The following is a 16,444-nucleotide window of genomic DNA, read 5'->3' on the forward strand; positions in this document are numbered from 1 at the left end:
AATTATTACATTATTTTAAAGTAGTGTATTTTATGTAACCCAACATATCCAGAATACTAACATATAATAGATAAAATATTTTTTGAAATATTTTAGATTCATTTTTCATGCTAAGTCTCCAAACTCTAGTCTATCTTACAGAACACCTCAATTTGGACAGCCACACTTTAAGAGCCTAACAGCCACTGATGGCTGGTGGTTACTCTATTGGGTAAAGCAGTGCTACAGGAATGTGGTCAAGCCTATCAGAATGTGTGCAGAAGAATATTTGGCTGACAGTTACAAAAGCTGGTCAAGAATGAGAAGAAATTCTTCACTTTGATGAGTAGAGTGAAGAGAGACTGTACAGTCACACCAAAACCAACATACTCACATAATAATGTCGATGTGGAAATTATGGAAGTAGCAGAGTCAGGAAAAAAAAATCTATCCATCCCTGAAATATGGGTATATACATGCAGGTGAACACTACATACTACATAAGTTCTTTCCTGAAGGAATTCTTATTAAAAAATCACATGAGGAAAAATGTATGCTATATAAAGTAGCAACATAACTTGAAAAATCTGGAGCATCACAAATATCATTTTAAAAATGTACGAATGTGAGTTCAGAGAATTGTAGTGGAATTATGACCAGCATTTTAATTTTACCATAACCAGGTATTTTTATACTCCTACGCATTGGTAATAAATGTTGAGATTTAAATCTTTTTAAGTAGTTATTTATAAATATAAAAAAAATGCTGCCCCAAATGGCATCTTTGGAGCCTGAAAATGCATGTACTCAATCTCTTTAAGTATGAAGCTTATTATCATTAGAAGAGAATGACTTAGCTCTAGAAAGAATCTTTAATATGATTCTCTATCAGATTAACTGAATGCTGACTCAGCAAAGGGTAATGGAGAACGCTTTATTGGTGTATTTTTTAAAACCCCTAACAATAAAATATAAAATATTCTTGTCGCTGAAATTGTGCTTTCCTCCACCTAAACCCATTTTAAAACAAATTTCTGACTACCTTTTGTATGTAGGATTAAAACAGATTCAACTTTTAAATAAAAGTGTTGATTTCTTATAGATGAATATGCACATTTTAAAATAATACCAAGGTATCTTTTCAAATGAAAATAGCTAAGTAATAAACCTGATTAAATCATTTATATCCATCTAAGAGAATATAAAACAATAATATATAAATGCTATACACACTTCATTAACCCTGGTAACAATAAATAATGATATTAAAAAAAAAACCATGAGAGGATTTTAAAAGGTGCTAATGAATACAAATTAGATTATCTGAATTAAGTTCTATATTTTATCATCCAAATTAATTTAACTAATGGGAAAATTTTAAACCAAAAAGCTGCATGGCAAAGAAAAAGTGATTTAAAAAGTTTCTGATGTCAGAAAGTTCATGCAAGCTATTTTTCAGTGTGGGCAAAGTATAATATTATTCAGGAGTTCACTTTTCAAACAAAGAAGAGATTAGAAAACAGAAGGTGACTTTCAGAACTGTTATCATGTGCTCACACAATGTAGAGATAATGGAAGTATCTCCTGAAAGGAAGATATGAAAGGAAAGAAGTTAGGTATTTTTGCCTCCATTATTTCTGCTAAATGATTGAAAGATATTTAATGAATTAGAGAATGAGAAAAAGAACAACTAAGATAATAATAAAAAGTTTTATATCAATAGACTCAGATCCCAGAGATAGTGTCTAATTCAATTCCTTAATTTATAGATGAGGAAACTTTATGTTCTGTCCAAGGTCAGAATTTGCTGTCTTGCTTTTGATAATCCCAAACCTTCTAGTTGATTTAGCACACTTTATTTGTATTGATTTGAAGATAGATTTGAGATTATTCACTGTGAAATTTTAATCCTCACTGTCTCGTCTTTTGTCAACCAGCACATATTGAACTACAACCTTCCACAGCCAACTGGAGTCAATAAAAATATAATCTGAGAAACCAATTTTGTAACAAAATATAATTAACTCTGAAGTCAAAGGAAATTTTCTTCTAGGCTGTTCATTAGTTTGAATTATAAGTATGCTGCATGCTCCATCTCTATGATAATGGAAAATTACTAGATCAGGATAGACTTATGAATTTTGACTACATGACTTTTAAAAAAAATCTACTATGTACCCAGATTATGGTCTGTAAATGGCTGATCCAGCCTGGGTCAGGAAATGTACAGGATGATCCTGGAATATCTTGTCCTACCAGAAATCAAAGATTACTAGGGTTTTATCTAATGGACCAACTTGATGATGTCCCAGTATCCAAAGATGGGACACTCTGTATATCAATAAGAATAACAATGTTGCTGGCTAAAATAAAGATTTGTCTTTATATATATTCTAATAACGAAAAAAGCATATGTTCATAACATATGACAAGATATGTTTGAAATATGTAAAGTATAACCATAAATTAAACCAAGCATTAGGTATAATTAGTACTAGTGTGATATGATATAATTATTTTCAGTTTATGTCAATGAAATCAGACATAAACTCCTATTAAAAGAAAAGGTGGTTGAAAAATCATTTTTTCTATATTTATAAAGGTCAGTATGAATAGTTGATAGGGTTCAGACATTAAGAGGATTAAAATAATTCAAAGAAAATCCCATTTGCTTTATAATAATTTTGCTTGCTAGGATCTATTATAAAAATAATGGTTAAAAGCAAATTCAAAACAATTTAACGAAGGTCTATCACCCCAAGTAGTGTTACTGACTTGTTTAGTAGAGATTTTATTATTCGTTAAAATGAAGTGATGCATAATATTTCAAATCAAGAAAAGACTATTGATCTCAAAGGCCCATACTTCTTTTCCATTCCACTCCCCACCCTATTGGCAATGGGTAAAACTCTGGTTAATAAATGCTTTCTACAATGTATAGGAGATTCAGTGGCTCCAGTTAAGTACCCCTTATTGAGAATGTCTTACTCAACAACATTCAAAGGAAGTTTTTTGAAGTTGAAGCAATCACTTTGAAGTAAATCATCCTTTCAAATTTGGATTGAAAAGAAGAGGGGAATAGCTTTTAGGCTTTTCTTTCCTTAATGTGACTATTTCCACAGATGGCTCCCTATGAAAATTAATGAACTGACTTAGCCTTACAGGAAATGCCATTTTAGAAGGACAAGAATTATAGTTAAAGAACAAATCCTGTGATCAAAATAACAGAACTATTACTAATATACCTTAGTAACTGCAAAATGCATGTTTTCACATAATTTTTAAAGTAGCATCAGGCAAAATTATTATTTTCTAAATCATGAGAGAAGAAAGACAATCAAAAGAAAGGAACTCTGATTTATATTTAATATTTAACATTATTAAGCATAAAAAGATCTTAGCATTGGAAATATACTAAAAACTGAAAAAAAAACATTATTCTTAAAAGTTTTATTTGGTGTTTACCTGTCCTACATATCAGAAAATGCCACACTGACATTAGTCAAAGTTCCTGTTTTAATAGCATGTATCCTTTAAACATTTCCAAAGTTAACAAAAACAATTAAAGCATGGACCTTATATTTGAAAACCAAGTAATTTAAAACATGGAGTAGATAAAAAGCTGTAAGTTTATTGTAATCTTGGGGACATTCCTTTGCTATTTCTGGAGGGGTAACATCACTCCAATACATATTGCAAATATAATGCCAATATGCAATACCCATTATTTACTCTGAAAACTGGCAATTTAAAGATTAAACATTTATCCTGTCTTTTCAGGAGGGACTGTAATTCATTCCTACTCAATGAGAAAAAGTCCTCAAAAAGAATACAAAGAATACCAGCTAATATATGTACAAGGAAGGACAGTACGAGAAAACATATGCAATCTGCAAGGTCATGACTCATTTAGGCAAGGGCAATCACAAAGTATCACCTTTTACACTAGCACTTGCTAACTGTAAAGAGGAAAGCTTACCTATATACTGGGGGAGCTAGTGGTCACCACCTTAACCCAGCATTGTCAATAAGCAGACCACCTGATATCATGTGTCTCTGAAAAGGATGCTCTATAAAGTATCTGTCATATCCATGAAATATTCTTGTAAAAATATTTTAAAAGAATCTAATCAAGCCTCTGGACCTAATTTGCAATTCAGAAGAACAAAGGATACACAATATTTAAATAATCCTAGATTGAAAGTAAAAGCTAAACAAACACTTTGAGGACAATGGGAAAATTTGAACATGAAATGGATATTAGATGATATAAGAAAATTATTGTTAATCTGCCTAGCTGTGGTAATAGCATTGTACATATATTTCAAATGGGTCAGAAAAAAATATAGATAAGCAGCTTTATAAACTTTCAGCTGTAAGATGAATAAGGTCTAAGGATCTATCTATATAAAAGCCTAAGCAACCATCACAACCAAACAGGCTGCGTGCAGCGACCAGACCAACAGGGGGGTTAGTGAGGGATGACCAAACGACTGAGCAGCAGGCTGCAAAGATGGTGGTGCCCAGAGCAAATAAGGAGGGAATATACTAAATGACTGCCACACCCTCAAAGATGGCAGTGCCCTAGGCCAATAAGGAGGGAATATGCTAATTGACTGCCATGCCCTCAAAGATGGCAGCACCCACAGCCACAAGATGGCTGGCAGGGGAGGGCAGTTGGGGGCGATCGGGCCAGCAGGGGAGCAGTTAGGCATCGATCAGGCTAGCAGGGGAGTGGTTAGGGAGCAATCAGGCAGGCGAGCGGTTGGGAGCCAACAGTCCTGGATTGTGAGAGGAATGTCCAACTGCCGGTTTAGGCCCAATCCCTGTGGGGTCCCAGATTGGAGAGGGTGCAGGCTGGGCTGAGGGGTAACCCCCCCACCCCCGTGCACAATTTTCATGCACCGGGCCTCTAGACTAATTATAAAACATGGTGACTATTATTAACATTATTGTATTGCTGATAACACTACTGTATAATTGAAATTTGCTGAATAGAACTTCTCACCCAAAATGATTAAAAACAAAAAAACTGTAATGCAATGATTATAGCAATGATCACACAACTGTATATTTGCCAAAATTATCAAAATAGTAGGTATAATTATATAACAGTTGTGTTTTCATAAGTTAACAAATAAATGTCTTGACCCAGTTAATATTTGACACAAGTAAACAAGGAGACCGGTGGAATTTACTGTTAAGAGTGAAGTTTTCAGGTGAATAGAAAAGTTCACAGAAAACCTGAGGTGGAAGTAGGAACTGCAGAAAGAAAAGTTTCTGTAGAGAAAGGGCAGGAATCCGCGCTGGAAAAAATTAAGATGACAACATTGCAAAGCTAGAGAATGGAAGACTTTCCCATCTGTATAATCTTTGAGATTAGCAAGTACCAGTAAATGATATTAACCTTCCCAACCTTAATCTTATGTCATAGTTTAATATTACATTCCCTTTTGTACTTTAGACAAAAGTCACAAACAATGTAAGAGATATCTGTCATCAGTTCTCAGGGTCAAAGATAACCTATGCTGTTCCCAAGTCTAAGGCGAGTTTATACAAATTACTAGATTCATTATTTTCCTGTGAATTTGTAATGGTCAATTGAAGAGCCACCACTGGGATTTCTAAGTATGCTGATTTCAATCATCTTAATAATGGAGTTGATTGACTACAGAATCCTATTAGTTGCTAGGTTATCAGCTTTATTACCACAATTGAAAAAGGTCAATTCAGTCAGGCCATGTAAACATTGTTAAGCACTTTTCAGGAATTAGACCCTTGCCATCAGACAAGAAAATAAAGATATTCTGCCTACAACAATAGAGGAATCCCCTTATAACTGTCCTAAATCATTGCATTGAGAGGTAGATTGAGGTTTCAGGATCAGAACCTCATTCCAGAGCTACTTTTTACTTTCAAAACTGACTCATGAGTGGGTATGGAGATAGGAATAAGTCAAGTTTTGGCTTCCAAATCTAGTCCAGCAATCTATGAGGAACAGGAAACACGGCCCACAATTGTTTTGTGTTTTTTGTTTTGTTTTGTTGTTAATCCTCACCTGAGAATATTTCCTCCACTGATTTTCAGAGCGAGTGGATGGGAGGGGGAGAGAAGAGGGAGAGAAACATCCATGTGAGAGAGACAGATCAATTGGCTGCCGCCTGATCGCTTCCCACACATGCCTCTACTGGGGCTAGGGATTGAGCCTGACTTTTTTTTTCTACCCATTATGAAGAGAGTGAGCTATATAATCTTCCTTATTAGCTAGACAAGTTCTATCTCCTCTGAGTATATTTCTTCACTTGAAAAATAGAAATAATATACCTATACAACAGGGCTGGCTTCAGCCTTCTCTGACTATCTTAAAGAGCTGTGATAAAGTAAAATGAATACATTGAAGACTATTTTCAAATAAAACAGATGACTTTAAAAATATTTGTTTAAATTACATTTTAATTTGGTTTATTATTATCCATATTCTACTGTACAATAGATATTCAAAAAATTCATAGAATTCCATTTTTACTACCTGGCTGGCTAAACAGGTTAGACAAAAATCATCTATGTAGAACTCTTGCCAAAAATACTGACGCTAGCTCTGGCCAGTGTGGACCAGTAGGCTGAGCGCCGTCCCATGAATTGAGAGAAATTCCCATTCAGGGCACACACTCAAATTGTGGTCTCGATCCCCAGTGGTGGGTGTGTAGAAGGCAGCTGATGGATGTCTCTATCATCCATGTTTCATTCTCTCTCTCCCTCTCCCTTCCTCTTTTTCTAGAGTCAATAAAAACATATTTTAAATAATGTAACCTAAATCTAGTCAAATAATTAGTCAAATGCAAATTTGGGGACTGGCCTGGATTTTTCAAAAATGTCAATGTAATGAAAGACAAAAAGAAAGAAAAAAAAAAGGCAGCAAGGGTACAATTTTAGATGAAAAGGAAACAAACAAAAGACATGGTGACCAGATGCAATTTGTGATCTTCGATGGGGTCTTGGATAAAACAATAAATAAAAATTAGAAAGAACATTTTGAAGATGATTGGGGCAATTTGCTCTGTATATTAGATAATAGTATTTTATCAACAATAATTGTCTTGAGTATGCTAATAATATTGTTATTAAGGAAATGTCCTTGTTTTTAGGAGGAACACACTGAAATATTCTAGGGAAAAAATGTTATGCTTTTTGCTACTTACATTGAAATGATTCAGAAAAAAATTTAAGCTATTTAGAGAGAAAGCAAATGTGGCAAAATGTTAACAATAGATAAAGAAGCTAAGTGAAGGGTACACAGGTGTTCATTATTCTATTCTTTCAACTTTTCTGTATATCTGAATATTTGGAATTTTCAGAAGACTAATACGGTGGAGGAAAGTGAATGTTGCTTAAACAAAACAAAAGGTTGGCAAATAATAAAAAATTATATCAAACTTCTAATAATAAAATTGCACTTTCATAAACCTAATTTTCTAAACCAAAAATAAATTCACTATGTTGTTATATTGAGGTATATTATTTAATAGCATTACCAATCTTTCCAATACACAAAACAGACATATTAAGTGGACTTAATTATACAAGGATTTCCTTTAAGTGAAAAGCAGTGTAAGTTCCAAAAGCAGGATAGAAACAGACCATATGTTATTATTGGAAAAGATCATAGAAATTAACTCAAGTCCTGATAAATTAGCAAACCAGTATCTACATGTTTTTCAGGACATACCACTTTACATTTTCCTCCAAAAGAAAATTTAAAAACAAGTAAAATATGCAGAGTTAAAAGCTGGGATGGCTCATATTTTATCATATATTTCAATTCAACCACTCCAAAGGCAAGCAAATGAAAACAACTAGAAAGAATTAAGTCTTTAGAAAGAAAAGCTGACATTCTGCTCTAGAAATGCCATTGTACTATTCTCTAGAAGGAATGTTAAAAAGGGGGGGAGGGACCTCTAAAAAACACTAAACTAAGATGATGGATGAAGATAAATTTAAGATAAGTCTGGCTTATTGTGGAAAGTTTTCCTATAGGTTTATGGATAAAAATTTTGTTAGTAAATTTTAATCATCTTTGTATCAAACCTGTGTGTGTGTGTGTGTGTGTGTGTGTGTGTGTGTGTGTTTGATAGATTCTCTAGCGGGTGTAGTACTACTTCTTAAATGCAGTGTAAGCATTCATGTATTCTAAATTAACTGTCAGGCTTTCCTGTTCTGACAGAAGGCTGGACAACTGCCCATCAATCCCACTCCGAAATGTCTTTTTATGGATTCATTTAAATATTAACTAGAGAGACTATCACTGTAACATGAGCTAACAATTTATGTTTATATAATCTCTTAATTAAATAAATTCCTGGAAAATTTTTAAAATCCTGTTAATGTGGAATTACATTCTCTGCTTTAAAACCTATTTACTGGTATATATTTCCAATAACTATGCTTTTTAAGGAAATATACAGCAATTCCTTTACCAAATTAGCTCTATAATGGAAAGAAAAATAAGATTAATTCCCTTTATAAACTGACCTATTTTTAGCAGTACTTCCCTTTTCTTTATAAGATGGCAACAATGTAAACTGTATCGAAATGGACAAACTTAATTAAATGTTATATTTTTATTTTTAAAACAGCATTTTATTTACCTTGTTAATGGGCACTACCAAAGCTGGTTCCACTTTAGCTTCAATTTCTTCTGGAGTGTAAAAACAATAGAGTTTACCTCCTCTTAAAACACAATACAACCTTCTCCAACTAATCAGACCTTCTAACATTTGCTGGAAAAAAAATCAAGAAAGAATCAACCTTAAAACATAATTCATCATCTTAACTCTAAATTCAACAAAATACTTAAATTATCAAAGTTAAATTAGTTTTTTAAAATTTTTAAATGTGATAGTTACCCATTAATTTACTATATAATGAGTTAACAGCCCAGAACCAAAGAGTAGCTTAACATTAGAGAATAAAGGTCTGGAATTCTCAAAAGCATTAAATAAGCAAAATGGAGGTAATAATTACCACAAAACATTTGCACACATAAAATCATAAATCAATGAAGTTTTCAAATGCTCGTCTATTAAAAATGAGTACTAAGAATTCCACAGCAATTCATCGACTCAGGAAAGTTATAAAAATAACTTGGTATTCAAAATATAATTTTCCCTTACTGTTCTTAGAGCACTGGAAAATGTTGACAACCCTGTAAGAATGCAAATTTTCTTTCCTCTTAATGGAATCTTTTAGAAAACGCTATTGATTCATTGGAGCCCATAATTAATTATTTACTGAATATAAATAACTATGGTTATAAATAAATCAGGAGTAGATGGCACAGCGGCCGCTTTGGAAGCTCAGAGGCCTACACTGTGCCAAAAGCTGTCTGCCAGAAAGGCCTTATGAGAAAGGTGCTGAGCAGTCCTCATCTGTTTCCACAAGGAGTCCTCTGTTGCTGATTATCCTGTTACTGCAATTCATGAAGCTGAGGAACCTGGAGAGGTAGCTCCTTAGCCAACCAAATTGCATTAGACCCTCCTGCTCATTCCCAGGTCTCCCCTCCCAATTCCCCGGACTATGTCAAATGAGAAAACTGTTGTTTTTAAAAGAAGACTCTAAAAATTCTTCTCAATATTAGGATTAAGATCTAAATTGGAGCTATAATTACTGTAGAATAGTTAAAATCCTCTAACCTGCTGATTAAGAAATCCTGCAAATGCATCCTCAGCCATACAAGCTGGCTGGGCAACTAATCGGCAGCACATGTTGCCAAATAAGGGCAGCCAAAACGAAGATTCCTCTATTTAAAAAAGGAGGAAAAAGTCAAGTTACAAATATCTGTTTAAAGTCATCACACATATTCTTCTTTTTACAATTTTTTTGGCTTAACATAAGAACATCCTACTCAAATACAAGTGCCATCTTTAATGACAAAATCAAATAAGAGATGATATTAAGCTAATAGTTTATAGCATGCTATCACCTGGAATAGACTGGGAACTTTTAGTCTCTTGATCTCTTGTTTGATCTTAAAGTAATTAATCAGCAGAGGTAGTTCAGGGCATATAAGTAAACTCATTTAATACGAAAAAATCTAATAAAGTAATTTTTGTATGTCAAATTCTATTTTTTCTGACTTTCATTATAATAATTACCAAAGTGATCCTCTGAATAAAATACTTCAGAGCACAACTTTAAGATAATAATTTAATGAACCTTTTTGCCTTTTCTCTCCCTCTCACCCCACCCCCTGCCCGCCCGCCCTTACAATTCAGCTTTGAGCCATTAGGTGGAGTTCACCAAGTTGGGCATCTGTGCTGGGGTTGGGGGGTGGAGATGTGGTGTGCCACAGCTGGGTGCCAGAGGACAGGGAGGCTGAGTAAGAGAGCTGCCTGGCACAAGCCTGAATGGACTGAGGACGGATCACATGGAGCAGAGCCTAGAGGTCAAAGGAGATCTCTGCTCAGGGGATGCCCTGGTGTAGGGAGTCAGGCCTGAGTAGAGTGAGAAGGGTATCAGAATCTAAGTAGAGTAAGACAAGTGTGTATATTTGGGGGATGGCCCAGCTATGGGAGTCAGAGTCTGAAGAAGCAATCCACACATTCAATGACCAGAACAGCGTGTCAGAACTCAGTAAGAAGGGCATCCAAGCAGAGGGACAGCTGGGCATGGGTGTCAGAGTGCAGGTGCTGAAAAGGGTGTCCACATGGGAAGAGGGTGAGAGCAACCAGGCATAGGGAGTTAAAGCCTGAGCGGGAGAGTGTCACATGGGCAAGGGGCTGCCCCAGGAAGAAGAAGTAAAGAAGATGGGGAAATGGTTGCTTTCAGGGAGACTGATGAAAGAAGAAAAAAACCTTAAAGATAATAGAAAACAGGTTTCTCACTGTGAGAGAAAGGACTTAAAATATGTGGAATAAACTCTCTGTGATGTTGGATTAGAATTGGATGTACTGGTGTGAAATGGTTTTCAACACATAGAGATTAAGAAATACATGGCAAAATATATATGCATGTATGTAGCTTTGTCCAGTGAGGGGAGCTAGGAAAAGCAACGCTCTAATCGTGATGAATATACCTAGAGCCCAGGTCATGTCTTCTAAATATTATGTCCATTAAAAAGAATCAGCATTCCTTGGAGAAATGGCTGATTCCAGGGCTCGGGCAAGGAAAGTACATGATGAGTCTGAAATATCTGATTATGCCATAAAACAATAGTAATGATGAAGACCTGTCAAAAAACACAAAAGCCATCTTTAATGTGTTCCCATTGGCCAAACTGGAGACAATTTGAACCTGAAAATAAACAATAATATTAACAGATTATGATGCATTGAACAAAACAGAGAAACCTGAGTCCATATTGCTATAAAAACATCAATGAATAAATTGAAAGTCCAATAAGAAATAACATACAGTGTTTCAATCTACCCCCCTTCTCACACACACAATAAGTATTTATTACAAAAGGGGAAACAAAAAAGTAACTTTACAATAGAAAAGCTTGGTAGACACCACCTTAATTAAGCAATTAAAGTGAACATCATCAGTAATTGGATGAATCAAATTATATGCCACCTAATGGATGCATTGAACACAGCATCAGTTCTGTGATATTTCTGCCAAAAATGTATATCCAGAATCTTATCCCAAGAAAACATCAAACAAATACAAACTGAAGGACTTTCTACAAAATAACTATGGCGTGTAAAAGTGTTAAGGTTATAAAAGCCAAGGAAAGACTAAAGAACTGGTCCAACCTGAAAGAAACAAAGGAGGCATGATAATTAAAGGCAGTTTGTGATTCTGTACTGGATCCTTTTGTCATAAGGAACATTACTGGGACAATAAGCAACACCTGGAGTCTGAGAATTAAATGGCAGTAATGTATTATTAATTTCCTGATCTGGGTGGTACAGTGATATAGCCGGATGTCCTCTTAGTGGGAAATACATATTAACATATTTGGGGGTAATGGAGCACCATGTAAGCATCTTGCGCTCATATTTTTTGGGGGGGAGGTGTAAAAAGATCTTGACATTCAATTTGTAACTTTTCTATAAGTTTTGCATGATTTATTCTGTTTATCAGGATATAAATAAAAATCCAGCATATGGTGCCTTATCCACACAAAAATGATTTTTCAAGTTTTCACTGACCCCTGTTGGTAGTACCTATAAAATAGCTAGCCATTGGCTTTTACTATTATTGCACCAAATGTCTTACTAACTCTGGGAAAAAAATATTTTTGATAAAAATACAATTAATATATAGATGCAACATAGCCAAAGTTTCATACATCAGTTAAATGAAAAAGACAAGCCTAAAATGATGAGTACAAAGTGAAACAAGAGGTTTTTTTTTATTAACTTACCTATTCAACATTCTATTATAGAATAGCACACAACAAATTGTCAGAGACTATTCAAATCTTTTTTTATTAATACCTCATTAAAGATGCTATCTTTCAAAAATAAAGAGTTTAACCTGGGAGAAATAAATGCATAAATACAATACAGGAAATGGTCCCCAAATAAATAAATAAATCTATAAATAAATAAGAATCTTTTTTCCTAAAATAGGCAGGAAATGAAATAAAAATTCTATAATTGTATCTGAGTAACACATCTGAAATTAACTTTGTGATTTATGAATTTAAAGTTTAAAAGGAAATTTCTTTATATAAGTAATCCAAGATTCATTAATAATTAAACTTCTAAATATCTGTAAGCTACTTGTTTTTACATTAGGATGAACTTCCTAAAAAAGTAGAATCATAAATGATTATTAGGTTTTCAGACCAGTTCATAAAGTTTGTTCAATCAGTAATGTACTGGACCCTAAATACCACATGTAACAATGTGTTTCTCTGATAGAATAAGTTCAGATTTCATGGGCCACCACGAAGAATAATTTCTTCCTGACTGCAGTCCTTAAAAAGAGATTGGATGTAGTACGTTGCAACATACCCTGCAATCGGGTTTCTTTTCAGCTCAGGAGCACTGTGGAATAAAATGTAGTCACAGCTTCTTTCTACATCAGACAAGAAATATGGCATCTTGCTAATCACTTAATCTATCTCAGTATCAATTTCTCATTAAAGAAATGCTCCCAATCTTAAGTAGGAAGGTGGTGAAAATCAAATAAGATAATGTGTTAATGACATCTATCACTGTGTCTCGCACATAATAGACGCTTCTCATAATTTCATATCTAGGGTAGTCTCACTCCCCAAACCATATCCTTTCCATTTCTCAATGCTGTCTCTCAGTCCTTACGCAACCATTTAATCAAAATACTTAATTCTTGTTTTCTAGCCAAGGGAGGTATTAGGACACAATATAATGAAACAGGAAGTGAGAGCAGTTTGACTTTTCATTACTAAAAGATTTTATCTAATTCATCTGTACTTTCAAATGGGGAACAAAATGGAGTTTAAAAATGACAGCAACAACAAAAACAATACACAGGCAAGAGAAAGAATCCAGATAACATCTCAGTTCTATGTGAGTCAATCTGCACAATGTGGTTTCACAGTTTCACAAAAAGTATAAAAATTTCTTGATGACAAATATAAACCTCAAGATATCATTTTGGCTTTTCCCTTCAACTAGCAAGAATAAAGTTGAGTTATAAATTTCAAAAATCTTGTATTTCCTTTTAATTTTATAGTTTTGGAAGATATTAACATAACTTTAGGAAAACCCCACTATATTAACATACTTATATTCATGAAAAAAAATAGGTGGCTTTTTTTTTAATTATAAAATTTAATTTCAAGGTTTTAATTTAAACACAGTTCTAGGAATATACCTATTACATAAAGAGCTAGGCATAGAGGTTATTGTTTCTTAAATTGTTTTCCAGGGGAACCCACAAGTTCCAAAGTCAGTAGTTTGGGGTGTTAGTGTTTTAAGCATAGGTCTTCTGAGTCTTTAATATGCTAATCTATTGTGTACCCACATAGTTCCCATGCTTATTTGCACATGAGCATTTTATTACAAGAGAATCTAGTAGTATCTTATAGAACATTGAAGACAATTGGGGAATTATTGCTAAAAGTGGTGCCTCCTTTATGAATTTTATTCCTTTTCACAACTTTTCGGATGATTTGGTTGAAAGAATGGGGCCTTTCAACATCAAGTCCATTATTCACATATTGGTAGTATTTTGAGTCCTTAGTTGCTTTAGCAGGAATCATGCCTGATCAGAAAGCATAGCAGAAAGAGGACAGCTTGTCCGGGGTTATTTAAAGTCTAGCTCAACCACTTGCTAGCTGTATGATTTAGTATGTTACGGTCTCTAAACTGTACTTTACTAATCTGTAAACTGTAAACGATAACAAAATAAGGAACTTGCGAAGGTCACAGAACTAGCCAGTGGTAGAAATAGAATATGAATCCAAGGCTGACAGCCACATTATTAACCACTTTATTGCAATGTTTGTTTATAAGAACAGCTCACAGTGACTAAGAATAAAAACTGCTTTAAAAGTACTTGTTTGCTTATTTATTTATTTGTTTATTGTGGTAAGAACATATAACAGGAGATCAACCCTCTTAGATTTTTAAGTGTACAATGCAGTCCTGTTCACAGTAGGCACTGTGTTGTACAGCAGGTCTCTAGAACGTACTAATCTTGTGTAACTGAAACTTCATACCCCTTGACTAGCAACGCCCCATCCCTCCTCCCCCAGCCTCTAGTAACTGCCATGCTACCACCTCTGCTTCTATGAGTTTGACTATTTTAGATACCATATTCAGTGCAGTCACACAGTATTTGTCCTTCTATGACTGGCTATTTCAGTTATTACTAGAGGCCTGGTGCATGAAATTCGTGCACAGGTAGGGTCCCTAAGCCTGGCCGGTGATCAGGGTCGATCGGGGCCTTCCAGCTACCAGCTGGAGCCTCCCTTCCCCGGCTGCCAGACAGGGCCTTCCTCCATTCCGCACTGCCCCCTGATGGTCAGCACACATCATAGCAAGCAATCGAACTCAGTTTCCTGGTAGAATTCCCAAGGGGACACTTTGCATATTAGGCTTTTATATATATATAGATGTCCTCAAAGTTCACTCATGTTGTCACATACTGTAGAATCCCCTTCTTTTTGAAGGCTGACTAGTATACCATAGAGCAGTGTCTGGTACAACAAATTTCATTTGTCAAATTTTCTGATTAAACTGATAATTCTAATACTATTGCAGCCTTCAGGTTTTGAGTGACAGAAGGCTAGACAGTTCAGACCAATGCTCCTACTGAAAACTACTGAAAATGCTGAATTAACTATAGTTTAAAAATCTTTTCCCATAAGAATATAAGAAATTACCAGTACAAACCAAATAAGTAAGAACCAGTGAGGTGAGTACAGAAGCTGTTTGTCCTGACAGCATTTGCCAAGCCCAGCAAATCTAAAATTATGATTTAATGATTCTGCATGATGAGGGAAGCAAAACAAATCTGCTTCCTGATTTCTGAACAACTGAAGCAGTTTAATGCGAGATTTTCCTCATACTAAGCTAATATCCATAAGGAATCACCAATAGAATACTAGTAAGCCAGAAGCAAACCAACCTTGCTGCCCAGAATTCCCATTGCCTGGAGGTGGGGATGGGAGGGCACAGAGGAACTCAGACATGGTCTTTCCAAAAGCAGCATATATAGATTCTATACTATGTCGTAGTGAAACTTGGAAAAACCAAAGACTAAGAAAAAATAGAAAGTTACCTTCACAGAAGTGACTCACTGACAAATGATTTTCAACAGCTAATAAAAGAAGCCATAAGATAGTAGAATTACGTCTATAACACCAAAAACAAAACAAAACAAAAAAACCCTTCACGTAAAAACAAAGAACCAAGAAATATGACACAAGCAGAACATACTAAAAGAAATTCTAAATTATCTTTCAAGCAGAAGGAAATTATCCCAGATGTAAGGTTTAAAAGTAGTCCACAGAAACATGTAGTAGGCAAATCTAAATAAACATTAAGTGCATAAAACATCTCATGAAATTTAAAATTCAAACAGAATTAAAATATATAACAATAGCACACAAGTCAGAGAAATGGAGTTTAACTGTTCTAAAGTCCTTGCATTATCTGAGGGGAAAGTAAAACTATCTTTTAATTTTACACTTTCTAAGTCTCCTATATAATAAAGAATTAATATGCAAATGGTTGTCATGCTGTCATGCCAAAATGGCTCAGACACTCAACACTGGGGAGAGAGAAATGGGGACCAGCCAGGCTGCGGCCCAGGAGAGGGACAAGTCACACGCCCCATGGTCCCATGTGCCAGCGGCTGTGCCTGTGGCCCGGGAGAGAGACAAGCCACGTGCCCCATAGTCCTGGGTGCCAGCAGCTGGGGCTGTGGCCCAGGAAAGGGACAAGCCACATGCCCTGTGGTCCTGGGCACCAACGGCCGTGCCTATGCTTGCGGCCCGGGAGAGGGACAAGCCGCCCCCCCCGTGGTC

General features: G+C 35.0%; 1 protein-coding gene across 1 annotated transcript in view; it reads right to left on the reverse strand.

Annotated features, from left to right (window-relative positions):
* The window catches only part of RTKN2 (rhotekin 2), a 60,505-nt gene that overhangs the window by 10,731 nt on the left and 33,330 nt on the right, over positions 1–16,444 (reverse strand). The window contains exons 7-8 of the mRNA XM_006759376.2: positions 9,669–9,775; positions 8,625–8,756 (exon numbers count right to left, since the gene is read on the reverse strand). Coding sequence (XP_006759439.2) covers positions 8,625–8,756; positions 9,669–9,775 — 239 coding nt within the window. The remainder of the gene's footprint in view (positions 1–8,624; positions 8,757–9,668; positions 9,776–16,444) is intronic.

Source organism: Myotis davidii, unplaced genomic scaffold (assembly GCF_000327345.1).
Source record: "Myotis davidii unplaced genomic scaffold, ASM32734v1 scaffold655, whole genome shotgun sequence".
NCBI lineage: Eukaryota > Metazoa > Chordata > Mammalia > Chiroptera > Vespertilionidae > Myotis > Myotis davidii.